This window comes from Vombatus ursinus, unplaced genomic scaffold (genome assembly GCF_900497805.2).
Source record: "Vombatus ursinus unplaced genomic scaffold, bare-nosed wombat genome assembly UNPS02014780.1, whole genome shotgun sequence".
In the NCBI taxonomy this organism is placed as follows: Eukaryota; Metazoa; Chordata; class Mammalia; order Diprotodontia; family Vombatidae; genus Vombatus; species Vombatus ursinus.
The window spans coordinates 793,365-813,694 of NW_020954558.1; the positions used below are offsets into that span (position 1 = coordinate 793,365).

The window sequence follows — 20,330 nt, forward strand, 5'->3', positions numbered from 1 at the left end:
TCAAATCTCACATGGAGATCATATGTCACCCATCACCAATACTTGCTTGGGTCGTCTTTCCTTTTTGGAGTTCACATAGTGGTGACGTGGTAGGTTGGTGACCATTTTGTTCCATACACCCTGCCATATCTTCTTAGACCTCAGTCCATAGATGAGGGGATTCAGAGTGGGTGGGATGACAAGGTATAAGTCAGCTAGCAGAACCTGAGTATGCACAGGAACCATATCTTGACCCCACCAATCCACATAGACAGATATCAACCCAGGTAGATAGAAAAGTGCCATGACCCCTACATGGGAACCACATGTACTAAGTGCCTTGTGCCTAGCACTTTTAGAGGAAAGATTAAATACTGCCTGAAGGATTAGACTGTAGGAGGCAGAGATGAATGTCACATCCATGCCTACAACAACAGAGGATCCTATCAGTGCATAGAGATTACTAGTTCTGTGGTCAGAACATGCCAAATTGGCCACAGCCATGTGCTCACAATAGGAATGAGGGACTTCATGTGAGCCACAATATGGCAAATGGCTCACCATCCAGCTCAGTGGGGTCAAAGCAATGGTAGCTCTTACCACAATTGCCACATTGATGCCTAGGATTTTCCGTGGTGTAAGGACAGTATTATAGTGCAAGGGTTTGCAGATAGCCACATAGCGGTCAAAAGCCATGGCTAGCAGAAGCCCTGACTCCAGGGCTGTGGCAGTATGGACAATATACATCTGGGTGAAGCAGGCAGTGAAGGCAATGGTGCCATGGCCTGACCAGAAGATACTCAGCATCTTTGGGGCAACAGATGTTGCCATGACGATGTCCACACCAGCCAAGACACACAGGAAATAATACATGGGTTCATGTAGTGCAGGGTCCACCCAGATCACAGTCATGATGAGGCTGTTCCCCGCAAGGACCATAGTATACATGGTGCTGAGGAGGGCTGCTAGCCAAAGGTGAGTCTCCTCGAGTCCTGGAATACCCATGAGAAAGAAGGTGGCAGGAGGTAATGATGTGTGGTTGGAGTGTAATTGTAACATCATTGAGGAGATTTCTTTCCTATAAATAAAGCCACAGAAGTCAATATTGCCTAGAGAAATAATGTAAGTTGGGAAAAAAAAGTGGAGTTATGTAAAAAGATCAATGTGGCTGCCTCACAGGGTACTTGTTGACCAACGTGGTAAACTCTCTGAAAATAACTCATGAAGAAAAAGTCACAGAGCCAGAATATTTCAGAGGCAGGACTTGAACTCAGGTCTTCCCATGTTTGAGTCCAGCTCTCTAGCAAATTTCCTCATGGATGAAGTATTACATATAGTTTGGTTTCTTAGTCTAATATACTTACTTTTATCACATGCTGTTGTTTTGTTCAATGAATGTTTCCTGTATGCAGTGGTACTAGTTGCACGAAATTCTAATATGGAGGAAGGTAGGTGGCACAGTGGATAGAGGGCTTCGCTGAGGGTCAGGAAGTTGAGTTCAAATCCTGCCTCAGACACTTACTAGTTATGTGACCCTGGGAAAGTTAAATTCTTTCATTCTCAATGTCCTCATCCTTAAAATGAGAAAAATAATAGTACCTGCCTCCCAAGGCTGTTGTGAGAACTAGTGAGATAATGTTTAAGTACTTTGCAAACCTAAAAGACCTATATAAATGCTAGTTTTTTTTTCTTGATATCAATGCAACATATTATGTATTGATATGTACATTGTGCTTTGAAATTGAAATGATTTTTTGTGACTAAATTAGATAGGAATTATCTTGTTAATGACATGACTAGAGGATGCAATAGGCCTACCAAGGCCCCTGAACAATTGGCATAAATTTCTTCTGCCTGAGGTGAATACTGACTGGGATAATGTGAGATAACAGGAAACATGGAGATCTTGCTTGTCTTCATTGCCATATTTCCCTCTCCTTCCTATTTGCCTCTAAAGAGTCAAATTGCCTATACCCTCCACCCACTTAATTTTGCTAAGACTTTAATAGCAAGGCCACATATTCTTTTTCATGTGAACCAGATCCAGGGTTGGGAAGTAAATTCAGTAATATGTGCAAGAAGTAAGCACTGATCAGGAATCAGGACAGCAAGTGGATTTGTGACCATTTCAGAGCAGAATTTGACTGGAAATCAAAGTAAATCTGATCAATGTGATGAAGAAAAATGACGCCCAGACTAGACCAATGTTATATCTTCTGAAATGAGGAGGCAAGTGGATCACCTGAGCTCTAGCTTTGCTCATCCCTTTCCATCCATCCTTAGGGGATTAACTGGGTAAATGTGACTTGGGTTGGAAGACCAAGACTAGAGGTTGTATGAAAAGGCAAAAAGGAGTTGATAAGGACCCTTACTATATCCACTGGTTTACCATGTTTTATTGCTTTGATTATCTGTTTATTCTAGCTATTCCTGGAAGCTGACATAGTGCAAAACATACCAAGGAAAAGGCCAAAGGGGAGGGAGAAGTTTTTCTAGAATGGTATGAATCATGATCTGATTGATTAATCTATACTAAAATCCTACAGTAACAAGAGGGAAGTGATACCACCCCCCCCCAAAAAAAAGAATAGATTCCTTAGGTTAGAATTTCCAGGGTTTTCTATTCAACCCTTCTAATGAACATTTCATTTATAATTCCTCAGTCCTCCAACTCAGTGTCCATCTCTAAAGTCAGGCTATAAACATTGACCATCACTTCCAAAATTTCACTATTAATTTCCTCTAAAACAATATATTGCAAGATATTTTATTTCACTGATTTAAATAAGTAACAGTTGAAATAAACATTTCTATCCTCCCATTTCCAAGTCACTGTCTTCATTTGATAAGTACCGAAAGATTTTCTTTAAAGTTTCTCTTTCCCTGAAAGAACTTATCATCTACACCATCAAATTAAACCTCATAGTATATAGATCATAGACATGTCAAAGGCTTTATTTTATTTGAGAGGATAAGATGGTGGAGGGAAAGGGATTTCTTAGCCAATTAGCCCTAGCCTTTGAGAGAAGACTACAGTAATGTGCTCAATTCTCGTTTTTCTTTGTCAAGGGGAATAGCCCTTGGATTAGAAAAGAAGACGATCATAAAAAACTAATATTGAAGTGGTGTAAAAGATAAGAAAAATGATATTTAAGAGTTTTTAGCTGTCCTTAATAAAAATAAGTCACTTGGCCCAAGTGTATTAAATTCTTATGTGCTGAATGGACCAGCAAAAGGGATGGCTGATTCATCATCAATAAAATCTAAAGAAGCATGGAGCAAAAGAGAGATGTCACAGAATGAGAGAAGAACAAATTAACCAATTTCTAAAAAGAGGAGAGAATTAAATCTTCAAATCATAGATCAATGAACTTGCCTTTGATTCTTGACAAAATTCTCAATTTTGTTATTAAAGAGATGGTCAGTGAACAACTAGAAAAGGTAGGAGCTATTTAAAAAAAAAGACCTAGCAACCTGATCAAGGAAATTTGGGGATACAGTTTATGGTACCTACATTTTGGCAAAAAAATACTTTAATCACATTCTTATGGAAAGAGATGCAAAGAGGCTAGATGATAGGATGATTAGATGAATTTGGAACTGATTGCAAGCCCAGTCTCAAAAAGATATCTCTAATGGAGTATCCCAGGCCTCTGCATTAGGCTCTACAATGTTAAACATTTTCTCAGGGATTTAGATAAGGCATAGATGATCTTTTTTTGTTTGTTTTGTTTTGTTTTCAAATTTGCACGTGACAAAAAGGTAGGAGGGAAAAATAACCTACTGGGCGACAGATTCAGCCCAATATTCCAGCCTATCCAGATCCCCCTGGATCCTAATTCTGTTAATAAGAAATATGGCAGTGTTGAATGTAAACCCTTATATGTGGGTTCAAGAAATCAACTTCATACATACAAGATATAGGAGGTCAAGTGAGACATCAGTTTGTTTCATGTTGCTGTCATGGCTCAATTAAGGTGTCTCCTCTTCCATTACACTTTCCTCAGTCACTGCAGGTGCAAGTTTCATGCACTTTTCCCAGAAAGTTTTTGGAAAGGAAAAGCTAGAAGCAGAGAGATCAGGTAGAAGATTATGATAATAGTACAACAGTGAGATTTAATAAATGCCTGAAACATGACAGTGACTGAGAATGGAGAATAAAGGACAGATAAGGGCTAGTATTTATGTAGCACCTTAAGGTTTGCAAAGCACTTTAGAAATATTACCTCAGTTGATCTTCATAATGGCCCTTTGAGGTAATTGTTATTATCCCCATTTTACAGATGAGGAAAAAATATGTTTAGAAATTTGCCCAGGGTTACAAAGCTAATAAATATCTGAGAGAAGATTCAAACTCAAGTCTTCCTGACTCCAAGTCCAGAACTCTATCCACTCACTATATCACATTGCCTGCATAGAAGTGATACAGATATATAAGTGATAGAACCATAGAGTGACTGGGGAGAAATGTGATCTACCCTGTGCAAAGTAGTCTGCTAATGCAATGGGGAATAGATGTAAAACTATCAAATTCCTTATCTCTACATAAATAGCTTCAGCAGCTCTGAGAATCATGGCATCTTTAGCCAAGCCCAACTTGTTTTTAAATGAGTCCCTTTAATAAATTTCAACAAGTTTTAATACAGTTTCTACTTGAAAACTTCTAGTGAGGAGATCCTGAGGCATCTCATTCTACTTTTAGACACTTTGAATTGTTAATAAGTTTTTCCTATGTGGAAAAAAAATGCATCATCAGATCATTGCTTTAGTTCTGCTTCTGGGGCCAGTCCTTCCTCACAACAAACCTATGAAGTGGGACATGAAAATATTAGCTTTTTAATTTGCACAGTGAACTCATGCGGTAAAGAGTCAGGATATTTGGCCAAGATTATAAGGCTATCAAACTCTACCACTTACACCTCTAACATCTTCATTGCATGACTGGGAGTGACTTAAGCCATTTGGCTGCTAATTGTTCTCTGTGAATCATAAATCAGATTCTCAGAGCTGAAAGGGTCCTCTAGTCCAAACCTCTCATTTTTCAGTTAGAAAAATTAAGATTATCACCAGTCCTCTTTATTTAATAAAAGCCCATTCCTTCTTACGCTGTGATTGTTATTCTTTACCTGGGTCTCCAAACATTTTTCTGGGGAATCTATATTCATAGAGTATTGAAATTAGAATAAGAGAATCTGGGTTTGAAATGTAGATCTCCCTCTCACTATTTATGTGACACTGGGCAAATCGTCTCACCACTCGGCTCTGGTTTCCTCATTTGTAAAATGAAAGCAACAAACATGACCTCTAAAACCATTTTCAGATCTTCTTCTATGATTCTAAGAGCTCTCTTTGGAGGCTGCAGTCCAACCCACGACCCAACAGTCTTTACTCTTATCCTCAGCAGAGGTACCTACCTTGCTCATTTTCCTGCCCTACCCTCCTGCAAAGAGGTGTCTTCTACAGACTTTCTGTAGGACATGCTGGTCCACGCTAAGTGAAAGAAGATTTATATAATCCTTCCACATACATTAGGATGGTGTGAAGGATAAGAGGGATAGGGACTGAGTCTATACTCTCTACTTTTAGAGAAATCTCCATCTAAGAGGTTTGCTCTTTCTGTGACACATGGATACTCTTAAAAGACCCTTTTCCCTAGGATACCCAGACAGCCCAATCAGTATCCCCTGGAACAACAACACAGCCATGCCTTCCACATATGGCTCCCTAGAGTCTAGCACCCCCTTTTTCCCTGGAGTCCAGGAAATTAACAGAAAGAAACTGGATATTGAGGTACCCTGGACAAAAAGTCAAGAGACCCAGGTTCTAATTCTGGCCCTTATACTTGGAGACCCATTCCCCAGTCTAGCAGTTTCCATCTCTGTAAAGTCAGAGTTTGGGACAGACTGCGTGATTTCTATGGTACTCTTCAGTACTAACCAGTTATGCTGTTGGGCTCCTAGGCTGAGCTCTATGGGACTGATTAAAAAGAGAAAGGGAAGCCCTTGGAATTCAGAGTTGGAGAGAGAAATGATGAAACACCCATCTCCCCACAGTACATCTCCACAGCTAATCACCAGGAATCTCTCCCAGGCCCAGCAGAGTCCCTAGTGGTAATTGAAGTTTTGCCTCTTTCTTCCTCAGGGACTAATTTGGAAATTCCTGAAGCAGGGGAATTGTAAGGACAGACCTTTGTGACCTGAGGAACTAAGGAGCAGGAAGTGGTGCCTTCATTTTCAACTCTTGCTCCCTTTTCTGTCTCCTCCAAGGTGATTAGACTTCATAGAAAGAAGAAGTGAAAAATATTACACAAGATCCTTCATTTCACTCTCCCCATTAAAATTCTCAAGTGACTACAAAAAAAAGGTAGAAATCTACTTAGTCCTCTCCCATTGAAGGGAGGGAGAAAGCATTGCAGGGTGCAGCTCTGAAACACCAAGTAGTTAGATAGAAAACAAACTCCCATAGTGGTTGGTGCATCCTTTTGGAGTCCAAGAGATTGACTTGCTCAGGATAAGGGTTAGTAGAAGAACTCGTCTGCTAATTCCAAAACAAATACATAATAGGGGCTTTGTATACACACATACCCCAAATTAATAATAATAATATCAATAATAAAAATATATATAGCACCTACTATGTGCCACTCACTATGTTAAACACTTTAGAAATATTAATCCATTTGATCCTCACAACCACCTTAGGAAGCAGGTGTTATTGTTATCCCCATCTTGCAGATGAGAGAACTGAGGTAAACAGAGGTTAGGTAACTTGCCCAGAGTTACACAACTAGACAGTGTCTGAGGTCAGAGTTATTTTTTTTTAGTTTTTTTTTTTTTAGAGCACTGAGGTATGAAATCATGTTTTATGACAAATGGAAAGGTTGAGGTGAATGAATGCCATACATTTAACTGATATTTTGAAAAATCTAATTTGAACTAGGTACTATTTGCATATTATACAAATGAAGTACTGTTATTATACAAGGATTCCTATTGTTGATAAGATAGTTCTTAATATCAATGTTGCAGTATCTAGATCTTCAGAATAACAGGATTTATTTTCCTCTTGTGGCATACATTGTTTTATTGTTAAGAATTACTATACAACATTTATTTATTTTTTTAAATTTATTTTATTTTTAATTTATAGGATAAAACAAGAATTTCCATAACAGTATAATAAAAAAGATGATTGATGCAAATCTATTATGTACAACTTGCTATTCCTTTTAAATATATAATAAAGTTATCATGTAAATTTCTTTTTTCTTTTTTTTCCTTTCCTTCCCCCCACCCTAAAGATGGCTACCACTAGACATAAATATGTACATATTTGTGAAATTATTCTTTGCATACTTCTATTCAGCAGTTTTTCCTCTGGATGCGGTAGGGTCTTCCTTTATAGGTCCTTTGTAGTTGATTTAGATATTTGTAATAATCAAAATGATTTATTTGCTCAAAGTTATTCTCAAAACAATATTGCTGCTTTTTCCGCCCGCACCCCCCTCCACCTCTACCTCCCAAGCGCCGCTCTGGCTGCATTTTGTTCACACCGGGCTCTGGGCCCCAGAAGCGCTAGCACCACCACCTTGGCCTTGCTCCTTCCCCCGCCATGATCATCTACCAGGACCTCATCAGCCATGATGGGCTGTTCGCCAACATTTACAAGACCCTGGAGATCGCAAACGGGCTGTACCTGGAGGTGGAGGGGAAGATGGTAAGTGGACAGAGGGTACCATTGATGATTCACTCATTGGTGGAAATGCCTCTGCTGAAGGTCCTGAAGCTGAAGGAACAGATGCCACTGTAATCACTGGAGTTGACATAGTAATAAACCAGTATCTGCAAGAAACTAGTTTCACAAAAGAATCCTACAAAAAGTGCATCAAAGACTACATGAAATCAATCAAAGGCAGACTTGAAGAACACAAGCCAGATAGAGTAAAACCCTTAATGACTGGAGCTGCAGATCAAATATATACTTGCTAATTAAAAACAAAACAAAACTATCAATTCTTCATAGGGGAAAACACAAATCCAGATGGCATGGTGACTCTCTTGGACTTCCATGAGGATGGTGATTCCATATATGATTTTCTTTAAGGAAGGTTTAGAAATGGAGACATGTTAACAAATTCAACTGATTACTTTGAATCACTTGTCATCACAACTGGCTGCTGCTTTTTGTCATCTGTACAATGCTAGGACTTGGACAAACTTGGACTGATGTCATCTTGAGCTTTATTCATTTATTTGTTACTTTGATTTATTTGGAGTGGAGGCATCGTTTTTAAAAACATGTCATGTAGGTTGTCTAAAATAAAACACATTTAAACCCATTTGAGAGAACTCCTCTTAGTCTAATGTTTTTAAGCTCAAATTACATTAACTTGCTACAGTTGCACCTCAAAGATCATTGTAGAGATCATTGCCTAAGTCTTAGGTTACTTTTCAGCATAAGACTCATCAGACAGACTTTTCTACAGTTGACTGCTTACGAAAAAGGGAAGAGATGCCCACAAATGTGCCAACAATATGAAGTAAACCTTTCTGCATTTTCATTTCATCTACAAGATGAAGTAGAGTTAACTCTGGAAGAGATTACATCCAAATTGAATAAAATAAAACCATGTAAAACTAAAAATATATACATGTTGCTGTTACTGTATACATCATTCTCTTGGTTCTGCTCATTTCACTCTTCATTATTTCGTGGAAGTCTATCCATATTTTTCTAAGATCATCAAGCTCATTATTTTTTATAATATAGTAGTATTCCATCATAGTCATACACCACAACTTGATCAGCCATTCCCCAATTGATGAGCATCCCCAAAATTTCCAGTTCTTTGCCACCACAAAGAGAGTTGCTATAAATATTTTAGAATATATAGATTGTTTTCTTTTTTCCCTAATAATCTTTGAAGAAGACCTAGTCAAAGGGTGTAGGCAGTTTAATAACTCTTTGGGCATAATTCCAGATTGTTCTCCAAAATGGTTGGATCAGTTCACAATTACGCCAACAATGAATTAGGTTCCCAATTTTTCCACATCCCCTCCAACATTTGTAGCTTTGCCCTTCAATCATTTTAGATAATCTGATAGGTGTAAAATTATATCTCAAGGTCGTTTTAATTTATATTTCTCTAATCAATAATGATTTAGAGCGTTTTTTCCATATGACTATAAATTGTTTTGATATCTTTTTTTGTAAAACTGCTTGTTCATATCCTTTAACAATTTATCAGTTGGTGAATGACTCATTCTTATAAATTTCAAAAAATTCTTTATATAGCTGAGATATAAGACCTTTATCTGAGAAACTATCTCAAATTTCCCCCAATTTTCTGCTTTCCTTTTGATCTTGACATTTATTTTATTTGTACAGACCCTTTTAAATTTAATGTAATCAAATTTTTCCATTTTACACTTAATTCTGCTCTCCATCTCTGGTTTATTCATAAATTATTTGCCTATCAATAAGTCTGATAAGTTATATGTTCTATGTTCTTCAATTTTTCCTATAGCATTTCTCTTTATATCTAGGTCATTTATCCATTTTGACCTTATCTTGGTAAATGGTGTAAGACATCGGTCTATGCCCAGTTTTTGCCATACTGTTTTCCAGTTTTCCCAAAAATTTTTACCAAATAATGAATTCTTATCCTAAAATCTTAAGTCAAATTAAGTCATTTGTGAAATACAAGGTTATTTTATATTTATTTGCTGCTGTAAATTGTATGTCTACTTTCTTCCATTGATCTACCTTTCTATTTCTTAGCCAATAGTAGAGAGTTTTGATAATTACTGCATTATAGTATAGTTTAAGATCTGGTACTGCTGAGGCAGCTAGGTGGTGCAGTGGATAGATCATCAGCCCTGGAGTCAGGAAGACCTGAGTTCAAATCCAGCCTCAGACCAAACACATAACACTTACTAGCTGTGTGACCCTGGGCAAGTCATTTATCCCCAGTTGCCTTAAAAAAAAAAAAATCTGGTACTGCTAAACTTCCTTCTTTATATTACTAATTTTAAAAAAGTTAGTTCCTTTAATATTCTTGACTTTTTGTTCTTCCAAATGAATTTTGTTATAATTTTTTTATTTCAGTAATTTTTTTTTGGTAATTTAATTGCTATGGCATTGAGTATATAAATTAGTTTAGGTAAAATTGTCATTTTTATTATATTGACTCTGCCTACTTACCCATGTACAATTAATATTTCTCTGATTTTTAAACCTGCTTTTATTTGTATAAAAATCTAAGGCCAGATTTTTACTTAAGTCTTTCTGACTCCATGTCCAGTCCCCTATCCATTGTCCCAATTTTTAAAGAAATTTCTCCACAAACTTACTATTTTTGAGAGGGCAAAGCCAAGATGGAAAAGAAAATGCAGGGACGCCCCTAAGTTCTTTCAAATTCCCCTTCAAATAAACTTTCAGGAAAACAAATTCTGGAGTGACAGAACCCACCAAAAGATGGGATGAAACAATTTTCCATCCCAAAACAACTTAAAAGGTTGGCAGTAAAAGCCTGTCACATTGGGGTGAGAATGGAGCACAATCTAGCAGAGTCAACACCCCAGCAAGACAGCAGGAAGGCCCAAGCCCCTGTGCAGAACACCAGCACTGGGGGCAATTGAATCAGTGTCAGAAGATTCTGGAACTGTAAGCCCACAGACAATAAGGGGGTCAGACAACTAATCAGAAGGAGATTACAGGGGTCCCTTTGCTTACATTAGGTTCAGAACACTGTTGCAATGCCAATATGTGGAGCTGGGTCAAAGTCCTGGGTCTTAGTCCCAGACTGATGAAGAGCACTAGCACACAGGCTTGCAGCAACAGGGAGGGGACCCTGGCCACAGTTCCAGGGAATAAAAAAAATGTTTGTGGGCACTTACACATCAGAGAACATGCCAGGAGAGCAATGACCACACCTCTTGTTAGATTATACCACCTTGGAAGAACTAAAAACTTATACAACCCCAGAACTGAAAACTTACATAACCGCAGTAGCTCTGAAAACAGCTGCCAAAAACAAAAAACAAAAAAAAAACCTTGACACTTGGGACAGTGCCCTCTCCCCTCTAAGAGCAGAGCTCAACTTTAACATAAAGTTAAAAAATAGGCAGGAAAAATGAGCAAAGAGAAGATCAAAACACTAACTCAGAAGAGGACAACAAAGTCAAAATGGCTATATCTAAATCCTCAAAGAAAAATGTGAATTATCCTCACATATAAAAACTATTCTGGAAGAGTTCATAAAAAATTTTTAAAAATCAGAGGTAAAGGAAAAATTGAGAATAGAAATGAGAGTGATGCAAGAAAAACATGAAAAAAAGAGTCAACAACTTGGTAAAGGAGTCCCCACCAAAAAAAAAAAAAAATAGTGAGAAAATAACACCATAAAAAACCAGAATAGGCCAAAGGGTAAAAGAGGTATAACAATATGATGAAGAGAAAAATGCCTTAAAAAGCAAATTGGGAAGTCCAGTGCCAAGATGGTGGAATAAGGAAGGAATTCTCTGAAGCCTTCCCAAATTCCCCTGCAAACAACTAGAAAAATGCCTCAGAATTGATCTAGGAGCAGAGGAGCAGCTTAACAGCCTGGCAGGAAAGGTTTGCCTCACTCGGGTTGTAGGGGAGTGAGGTTCAAGTGCAGCAACTGCAGCAGCCAGCCTCACAGCAGGGGACTTGCAGCAGATTTCAAGCCTGGGGCAATCCACCAGTGTGGCTCCACCACCCTCCAAACCAGAAGTCTCCTAGACAAGTGAGTAGTCTGTGTAGCACAGAAAGGTCCAAATCAAGCGACCCCACCCTAAGCACAAGCCATTAGCAATGCCTTAACCCCACTGCTGAGCAGTAGTGAAGCTTCACCATGGGGCTGGCAAACAGTAAGACCCCACCTCTGGGGCCCTGCCATCAGAGAGATCCCATTTCCATAGCAACCCAGCATCAGGGCACCACCCCAGGGGCATACCGGCAACAAGATCTCTCCTTCAGGGACAGTTACCAGAATGCTTCTGTTACCATAGCCACCATCAGGATAAGACAAGATTTAGCAGCTTCTACATTAAAGGATTGTAGGGCTTGGAATATGATATTCTAGAGAGCAAAGGAGCTCAGATTACAACCAAGAATCACCAACCAAGCAAAAATGAGTATAATCTTTCAGGAGAAAAACAAATAAACATTTAATGAAATAGAGGACTTTCAAAGCATTCTTGAGGGAAAGACTTGAACTGAATAGAAAATTTGACTTTCAAATACAAGACTCAAGAGACGTATACAAAGGTAAAGAGAAAAGGGAAATCATAAGGGATTCAATAAGGTTTACATTCCTACACGGGAAGATGATATTTGTAACTCCTTAGTATTTTATGACCATCGGGGCAATCCCACTGCTAGTTCTATATACCAAAGAGATTTAAAAAAAAGGAAAGGACTTATATGTACAAAAAATATTTGTAGTAGCTATTTTTGTGGTGGCAAAGAATTGAAAATTGAGGGGATGCCCATCAATTGAGGAATGGATGAACAAGTTGTGGTATATGAATGCAATGGAATACTACTGTGCTATAAGAAATGATGAGCAGGCGGACTTCAGAAAAACCTGGAAAGACTTGCATGACCTGATGCAAAGGGAAATGAGCAGAATCAGAAGAACATTGTACACAGTAACAGCAACATTGTGTGATAATAAATTTTGATAGACTTGGCTCTTCTCAGCAATACAATGATCTAAGACAATTCTGAAGGACTCACAATGAAAAATGCTATCCACATTCACAGAAAGATTTGATAGTGTCTAAATGCAGATTGAAGCACACATTTTTTAATTTCTTTTTTTATTTGTGTTTTCTTTCACAACAAGATTAATGCAAAAATATTTTGCATGACTGCACATGTATAACCTATTTCAAATTGCTTGCCATCTCAAAGAGGGGACTGGGGAGGAAAGGAGGGAGAGAATTTGGAACTTAATTTTTTTGAACAAATGTTAAAATTGTTTTTAAATGTAATTGAGAAAAAACATGAAAATCTCAAATTGGTCCTTTAAAAAACTTACTATTTTCATTTTTTCATTGAGTGTCTCCCTGTTTAACATCAGCCTGTGTATACAAAGAAGAATTAACTATCATAAGCTCCTAAAAATCAGGAGCATCTTGATGCCTAGATAAAACACAAACAACAAACTATAATCCAAAAAGTCAATAAGTATATAAGAGAAATAACGAAGTACTAAAAAAGTGTCTAATAAATGTTTTATAAATTTATTTGGAAAACTTTTAGCTAGAGAATCAAGGAAGGCTTCATGGATGAGATGGCAAAATTTCAATTAAAAGAAATACAGGAAAGGCATTCCAGCCATGTAGAGTTGTGTAAATAATGATAAATAGCAATAAATGTGTGGAAATGCCCCTGAGATTAGTATGTCTGTTTTATATGAGCTATCTTACCAGGCAGATGCACTAGATGCAGAGTAAACCTGTTTGCTAAACGGAACCAATCAGGACACTGCAATGACTCAAAGTTTTGCTCACTCTCAGAAGTCTTTGCTGGTGTTTGCTGGCTGACCCTGTTGAACTGTGTACCCCACCCCCCAAAGCGGCCCAAACCAGACTTGCAGTCAACTGTTACTGCAAAACACTCTGCTTCTGTGTCCACCTGTTCCTGGGAAAGATTGTCCATTCTTTTGCCCAACCTCTCCCTGAACCTCCCCTTTGTGGTTTTCAATCATAAATCTCCCCGGCCTCTCCTGGGCTATGGCAAAAGCTAATCCATAACTCATATGTACTCTAATGATGTTTATTAAAGGCTATGAATTATTGTGGGTAGTTAGATCTTGATTCAATAGCAAAGGCAGGGATAGCAATGCTGCCAGGGCTATTTCTATAAGTGCTTCCAGATGATAGGCATACTCAATTATACCTGTAAAGTTTCTATTCCTCTATTAGCTTTTCCCATGTTGACACAAGCCCCATAATCTGTGTGAGAGTCACAGGATAAATCTTCAGCAACAATTCCATTTGAAGTTAAATGGCTCCTATTTATATAAAGAAAAAAACCCTTTACGAGACCTGACCAATTAGTGCTCCTACATTTCCAAGATCACCTGAAAAGTCAGGGACTTAATGATAAAGACTGATGTCACAAACAGCCTCTGTTTGAAGATCTTGGTGAGTCATGGCAGAGAGACTATGTGAAGTTCATAGAATACAAGAAGGATTTTATTCCTACAGAGCCTTGCACAGTTTACCATCATCTTTGGGAGACTTTTTGAGAGAACTGAGTCTAACTTTTGTTTTATGGAGAAGGTATTTTGTCAAGTCAAGTCAATAAGCATTTTAAAGCATCTATTCTGTGCCAGGCACTGCACTAAATATCAGGGATACAAAAAATGGAAAACAACAACAATAACAACAAACCAGTCGCTGTGCTTAAGGAGCTAATGTGGGAAACATCATTCAAAAACTATGTACAAACAAGATATATACAAGATAAATTGGAAAAAATCAGTGCAGAGAAGGCACCAAAATTAAGGAGTAGAAAAGGTTTCTTGTAGAAAGGAGAAGTTTATCTGAGATGTGAAGGAAGCCAGGGAAACCAGGAGACAGAAATAAGGAGGGACAGAATTTCAGGTATGTGAAATAATCCGTGAAAATGTATCATGTCAGGAGAGAGGTATCTTATGCAAGAAACAGAAAGAAAGCAAAGAAGACATCCTAAGAAGAGACTTTAACTGACATCCTAAATTGTTGATTCCAGACATTTTAGAAGAGATAGATGAATATTTAAACAATAAGGCAGTTCTAAGAAAGATTACAACCAGAGTTATCTCTAACCAATACTGTAACTTCTCTTGTTTTACATTTTTGCTATCACATACAGAAGGTAGCAAGAAGCCTGGATGTATCTGAGGAATCACCTAAACAACCCTGCTACAAAACTATATACACAGGATATATAAAATACAAATAATGGGGGGGAGGTAGAGCACTAGCAGCCGGAGAAATCAGGACAAGTTTTGTGTGGAAGGGGATGCTTAAGCTTAGTTTAGAAAAAGGCTAAGAATTCTTTTTTTTCTTTTTTTAATTTAATTTCGATGAACAAAACTATATTTTCTCTTCCTTTCACTCCCCCATAAAAACAAACAAACAAAAAACAACAACAAAAAACCAAAACAAAACTTTGTGCTAAATACGCCTATATGTGTCAGGCAAAACACATTCCCAAATTGACCGTGTCCAAAAAAAGATGTTTTGTTCTACATTTCATCACCTTACTTTCAAGAATTAGGTGACATTTTTTGTTTAGTTGTTTCTGTTGTGTCCAACTCTTTGTGACCACAATTGGAGTTTTCTTGGCAAAGATATTGAAGTGGTTTGTCATTTCCTTCTCCAGTTCATTTTACAGATAAGGAAACTAAGGCAAAAGGAGTTAAATGATTTGCCCAAAGTTACACAGCTAGTATGTGTCTGAGGGCAGACACAGTTTTGATCACAGAAATGAAAATTAGAACAACTTTAAGATACCACCTCACACTTATCAGATTGGCTTACATGACGGAAAAGTCTAATTTTCATTTCTCTAATCAATACTGATTTAGAACATTTTTCTGTATGGCTATAGATAGCTTTGAGTTCTTCTTCTGAAAACTGCCTGTTCATATCCTTTGACCATTTATCAGTTGAGGAATGGCTTGTATTTTTTTTTTTACAAATTTGGCTCAATTTCCTGTATATTTGAGAAATGAAGCCTTTGTCAGAAAAATATGCTGGAAAATTCTCCCAGTTTCCTGTTTTCTTTGTAACTTTGGCTTTTGCTAATTAGTTTTGTTTGTGCAAAATCTTTTTAATTTCATGTAATCAAAATTATTCATTTTGCTTCCCATGATCCTCTCTATCTCTTGTTCAGTCATAAACACTTCTGTGATCCATTGATATCACATGTATGTTTTCCCATTCTTCCTTCATCTACTTATGATATCACCCTTTATGTCTAATTTTTTTTATCCATTTTGTCCTTATCTTATTATATGATGTGAGATACTGGTTTATGTCTATTTTCTGCCAGACTGATTTCTATTTTTTCCAGCAACTTTTTTTTTTTGGTCAGATGGTGAGTTCTTATCCCCCAAAGATTGAATCTTTGGATTTACCAAACAGAAGATTACTGTGGTTGTTTCCTACTGTGTATTGTGTACCTAATCTATTCCATTCATCCACCATTCTATTTTCTTAGCCAGTATCAGATTGTTTTCGTATTACTTTGTAATATAGTTTGAAATCTAGTACTGCTAGGCCATTTTCCTTCACATTTTTTTCATTGATTCTCTTGATACTCATGATCTATTGTTCTTCAAAAGGAATTTTGTTATTTTTTTTTCTAAATCTATTAAGTAATTCTTTGGTGGTTTTATTGATATAGCACCAAATAAGTAAATTAACTTAGGTAGAACTGTGATTTTAAAAAAAATCAGCTCAGCCAATCTATAAGCAATTAGTATTTCTCCAGTTGTTCAGATCTGTTCTTTGTGTAAAAAGTGTTTTGTGATTGTTCTCATAGAGTCCCTGGGCTTCTCTTGGCAGTTAAATGCTCAAATAATTTAGATCATCTGCAATTATTTTAAATGGAATTTCTATTTCTATCTCTTCCTGCTGTGGTTTATTGGTAATATGTAGAGATGCTGATGATTTGTGTGGGTTTATTTTATATCCTGAAACTTTACTAAAGTTGTTCATTATTTCAACTAGTTTTTAGTTGATTCTCTAGGGTTCTCTAATATCATCTGCAAAGAGTAATAGTTTTGTTTCTTAGGTGCCAATTCTTTCAATTTCTTTTTCTGGTCTTATTGCTATAGCTAGCATTTTTAATACAATATTGAATATAGTAGTGATAATAAACAACCTTGCTTCACACCTGATCTTTCTGGGAAGGCTTCAAGTTTGACCCTATTACAGATAATGCTTGTTCTTGGTTTTAGATAGAGATTACTTATCATTTTAAGGAAAGTTCCATTTATTCCTATGCTTTCTAGTATTTTTAATAGGAATGTGTTGTATTTTTTTTTTTAGGCAATTGGGGTTAAGTGACTTGCCCAGGGTCACACAGCTAGTGAGTGTCAAGTGTTTGGTCTGAGGCCGGATTTGGACTCAGGTCCTCCTGACTTCAGGGCCAGTGCTCTATCCACTGCACCATCTAGCTGCCCCCTGTCGTATTTTTCAAAAGCTTTGTCTGCATCTATTGAGATGATCATATGATTTTTGCTGTTTTGTCATTGATATGGTCAACTATTCTTTTAGTTTTCCTAATATTGAACCAGTCCTGTATTCCTGGTATAAATTCCACCCAGTTATAGTTTATGATATTTGTCATATATTGCTATAATCTCCTTGCTAATGTTTTATTTTAAATTTTTGAAATCATATACTTTAAGGACATTGGTCTTTAGTTTTCTTTCTCTGTTTTTATTCTCCTGTGTTTAGGTTTCAGAACTATATTTGTGTCATAAAAAGGAATTTGGCAGGACTCCTTCTTTGACTATTTTTTAAATAGTTTATATAGCATTGGGATCAACTTGGCCTTAAATGTTTGGTAGAATTCACTTGTTAATGCTTCTGGTACTGGGGATTTTTTTCTTAGGAAGTTCATTTATGTCTTCTTCATTTTTTTTTCTAATACAGTTAATTAAGTTTTCTATTTCCTCTTCTGTTAATCTAGATGTTTTATATTTTTGTAAATATTCATTCATTTCATGTATATTGTCAGTTTTACTGGCATAAAACTGATCAAAATAGGTTATAATAATGCATCAAATATTTCTGATAAAAGTCTGTATGTTATATAATACACATATGGAATATCTAAGACCAATAGTCAATTCCTTGATACATAAATAAAAAATATGAACATTTCAAAATGGTTTAAAACTCTCATAAAGTATGTAAAAGCTTGCTCCAAATCAATAATAAAAGAAATGCAAATGAAAACAACTCTAAAATTTCACCTCACCTCCAAATATTGGCAAAAATAACAAAAGATGGAAAAAAAGATATAAAAGGAGCAGCAGGATGCTTGGCACGCTAATATACTGCTAGTGGAGCTATAAATTGTTCAATTATTTTTAAAAATACTTTGTAAATATGCCAGAAAATTCATTGAAATACCAAAGTATTTATAACCATCCTTTTGGATTTGGGACACTACTGTTGATATAGTGGGTGCCCATCTATTGTGAAATGGCTGGGGAAAAATGTACTACATGATTACAATAAAATATTGCTCCATAAAAAATGGCATATGTGAGGAATTCAGAGAAACATAGGAAGACTTGTGTGAACTGATTCAGAATGATGTAAATAAAACCAGTAACACAATATACACCCTGCAATAGTTTTAGAACAACCTTAAAAATTCTGTGGGATTCTTGTCTAGTTCTCTTCCTTTGTCTTCCTGCCATGCAAAAAATATTCTCCATAGATGTATGACCAAACACAATGGAGAACTTTAATTTAGCATCCTAGGGAAATATTGTTATAACACATAAGTTAGCCATCCATCATCCATGATGATCATGTATCTTCCATAATATCTCATGCCATTTTTATCCCAGTCATCATTGGTGACATGGTGCAGCCTTATTATATGTATTGGGTTATTTGTCATTTTTATCTTGAGGTCCTAATCTATCTATTAAGTGATTGCTCGTGCCAAGCATTGTGCTAGAGATACAAATACAAAATAAAGACCCTTCTTGACCTCAAGGAGTTCACATTCTGATTAGATGAGAATGCATAAAGGAAGGTTTAGTTCATAAGAGATGGAAAGGCCAGGTTGTTCTTTCAGGCGAAGTAGCTAATCAAATGGTAATACTCAAAGGATCTTGGGTAGCTATGACATGGAAGATGGTACATGACCAACAGGGTTGGAGGTCCAAGGGATAGAGTGGACTGGGGCTCTGGGATACCTCTAACAGATAGGAAAGGTAGGTGGCAGTCAGAATCCAATTGAGAGTAGACATCTAGTACCTCATGGGAACTAGGCAGTGGGGTTGGTTTGAGGAAAGGAAGGTCTTGGGGCAGCTAGGTGGCACAGTGGGTAGAGCACCAGCCCTGAAGTCAGAAGGACCCGAGTTCAAATCCAGCCTCAGACCAAACACTTGACACTTACTAGCTGTGTGACCCTGGGCAAGTCACTTAACCCCAATTTCCTCAAAACAAAAAAAAAAGAGGAAGGGAAGGTCTGAAGCTTCCTGGCATGGCTGCTAGTGGTAATTCTGGCATTAGTTGGCAGGCTTCTTATTGGAAGGTAGGACTCACTATCCTTTTGGTGAGGGTTCATCTGTTTCACAATGACTTCACAAGCCATTTGTCATTTGCTCTGTTTCTTTCTCAGTCTGCTAGAACTAAGCAACACTTGATCTTTCCATTTAGACCATTTAGTTCATTTAGATCATTTGCAATTAGAACATGAGCTCCATGAGCATGGGTTCTGTCATGATTTTTGATTTGTATCTCCAGCCCTTAGCACAGTACTTGGAACACAGTAAGTTCTTAATAAATGCTTTTCCATTCCATACCATATGCAAAAGATCTACAATGTCCATTTGAGTAGAATATGCCTATACTGGGCAGAAACCACTCAACAGCTTTTCTTAAAAACAAAGTTTTTAGTGGCATGGAATAACACCCTACAGGACAGCAGTTCTCAATATGGGCCCATGGACCTCCTTAAAGCATCCATGGAGAGGTTTCAAGATATCTGTGAATGTGAAATGGCAAAAAAAATTACCTCTTTATTTTAATATAATTGATTTCCTTTGTAATCCTATGAATGTTGTTTTATACTTTTAAAAACCGTATTCTGAGAAATCATCCTTAGGTTTACCATACTGTCAATGGAGACCTTAATGATTCCCCATGCCCCCAAAAAGGTCAAGAATCTTAGCTGTCTGGATATGACATAAGAGAGCTATTTGGTAGCAACAAATTTGGCATGTTACCTACCTCTCAAGGTAGGAAGTTATTAGATAAACAAAGATTTATCAAGTTTTTCTCTTAAACTTCTGCCAGGGGTATTTGTTATTTTTTTTTTCAAAACAGATTTTTGATGATAAACAAGCTTTCAAAATATAGGAGGAAATTATAATGTTAGAATTTCAGGTACCCACAATGGCAAGTCAGAAACCTTGGGACAGTTTTGTACACCTCCAACCACACTGCATGATTATCATTCTTACCTATATAGAAGACCAGCCCCATTCAGAAAGAATAATGTGAAAGCAACTTTACAAAATCCCTGCTTACTCCAGTGCCTACACTCCTACTGTGGATGTTTCCCATTACAAACAC

At 37.0% G+C, this 20,330-nt stretch overlaps 1 protein-coding gene and 1 pseudogene across 1 annotated transcript; one reads left to right on the forward strand and one right to left on the reverse strand.

The window, feature by feature from the left end:
• Positions 1-18: 18 nt before the first annotated feature.
• Positions 19-5,458, reverse strand: LOC114046037 (olfactory receptor 52I1-like). The gene is made up of 2 exons (XM_027866256.1): positions 5,416-5,458; positions 19-1,088 (listed from the first exon to the last, which is right to left on the reverse strand). The coding sequence occupies exons 1-2, from the start codon at positions 5,456-5,458 to the stop codon at positions 19-21; spliced, it is 1,113 nt and encodes a 370-aa protein (XP_027722057.1).
• Positions 5,459-7,575: 2,117 nt separating this feature from the next.
• Positions 7,576-8,109, forward strand: LOC114046082 (annotated as a pseudogene).
• The last annotated feature ends 12,221 nt before the right edge of the window (positions 8,110-20,330 follow it).

Bases quoted from the DNA above. Each gene is read 5' to 3' on its own strand.
- LOC114046037 (XM_027866256.1), bottom strand. From the start codon at position 5,458: ATGTCCTACAGAAAGTCTGTAGAAGACACCTCTTTGCAGGAGG. The intron at 1,089-5,415 runs GTAGGGCAGGAA...TTATTTCTCTAG, and splicing joins AGACACCTCTTTGCAGGAGG to GCAATATTGACTTCTGTGGC.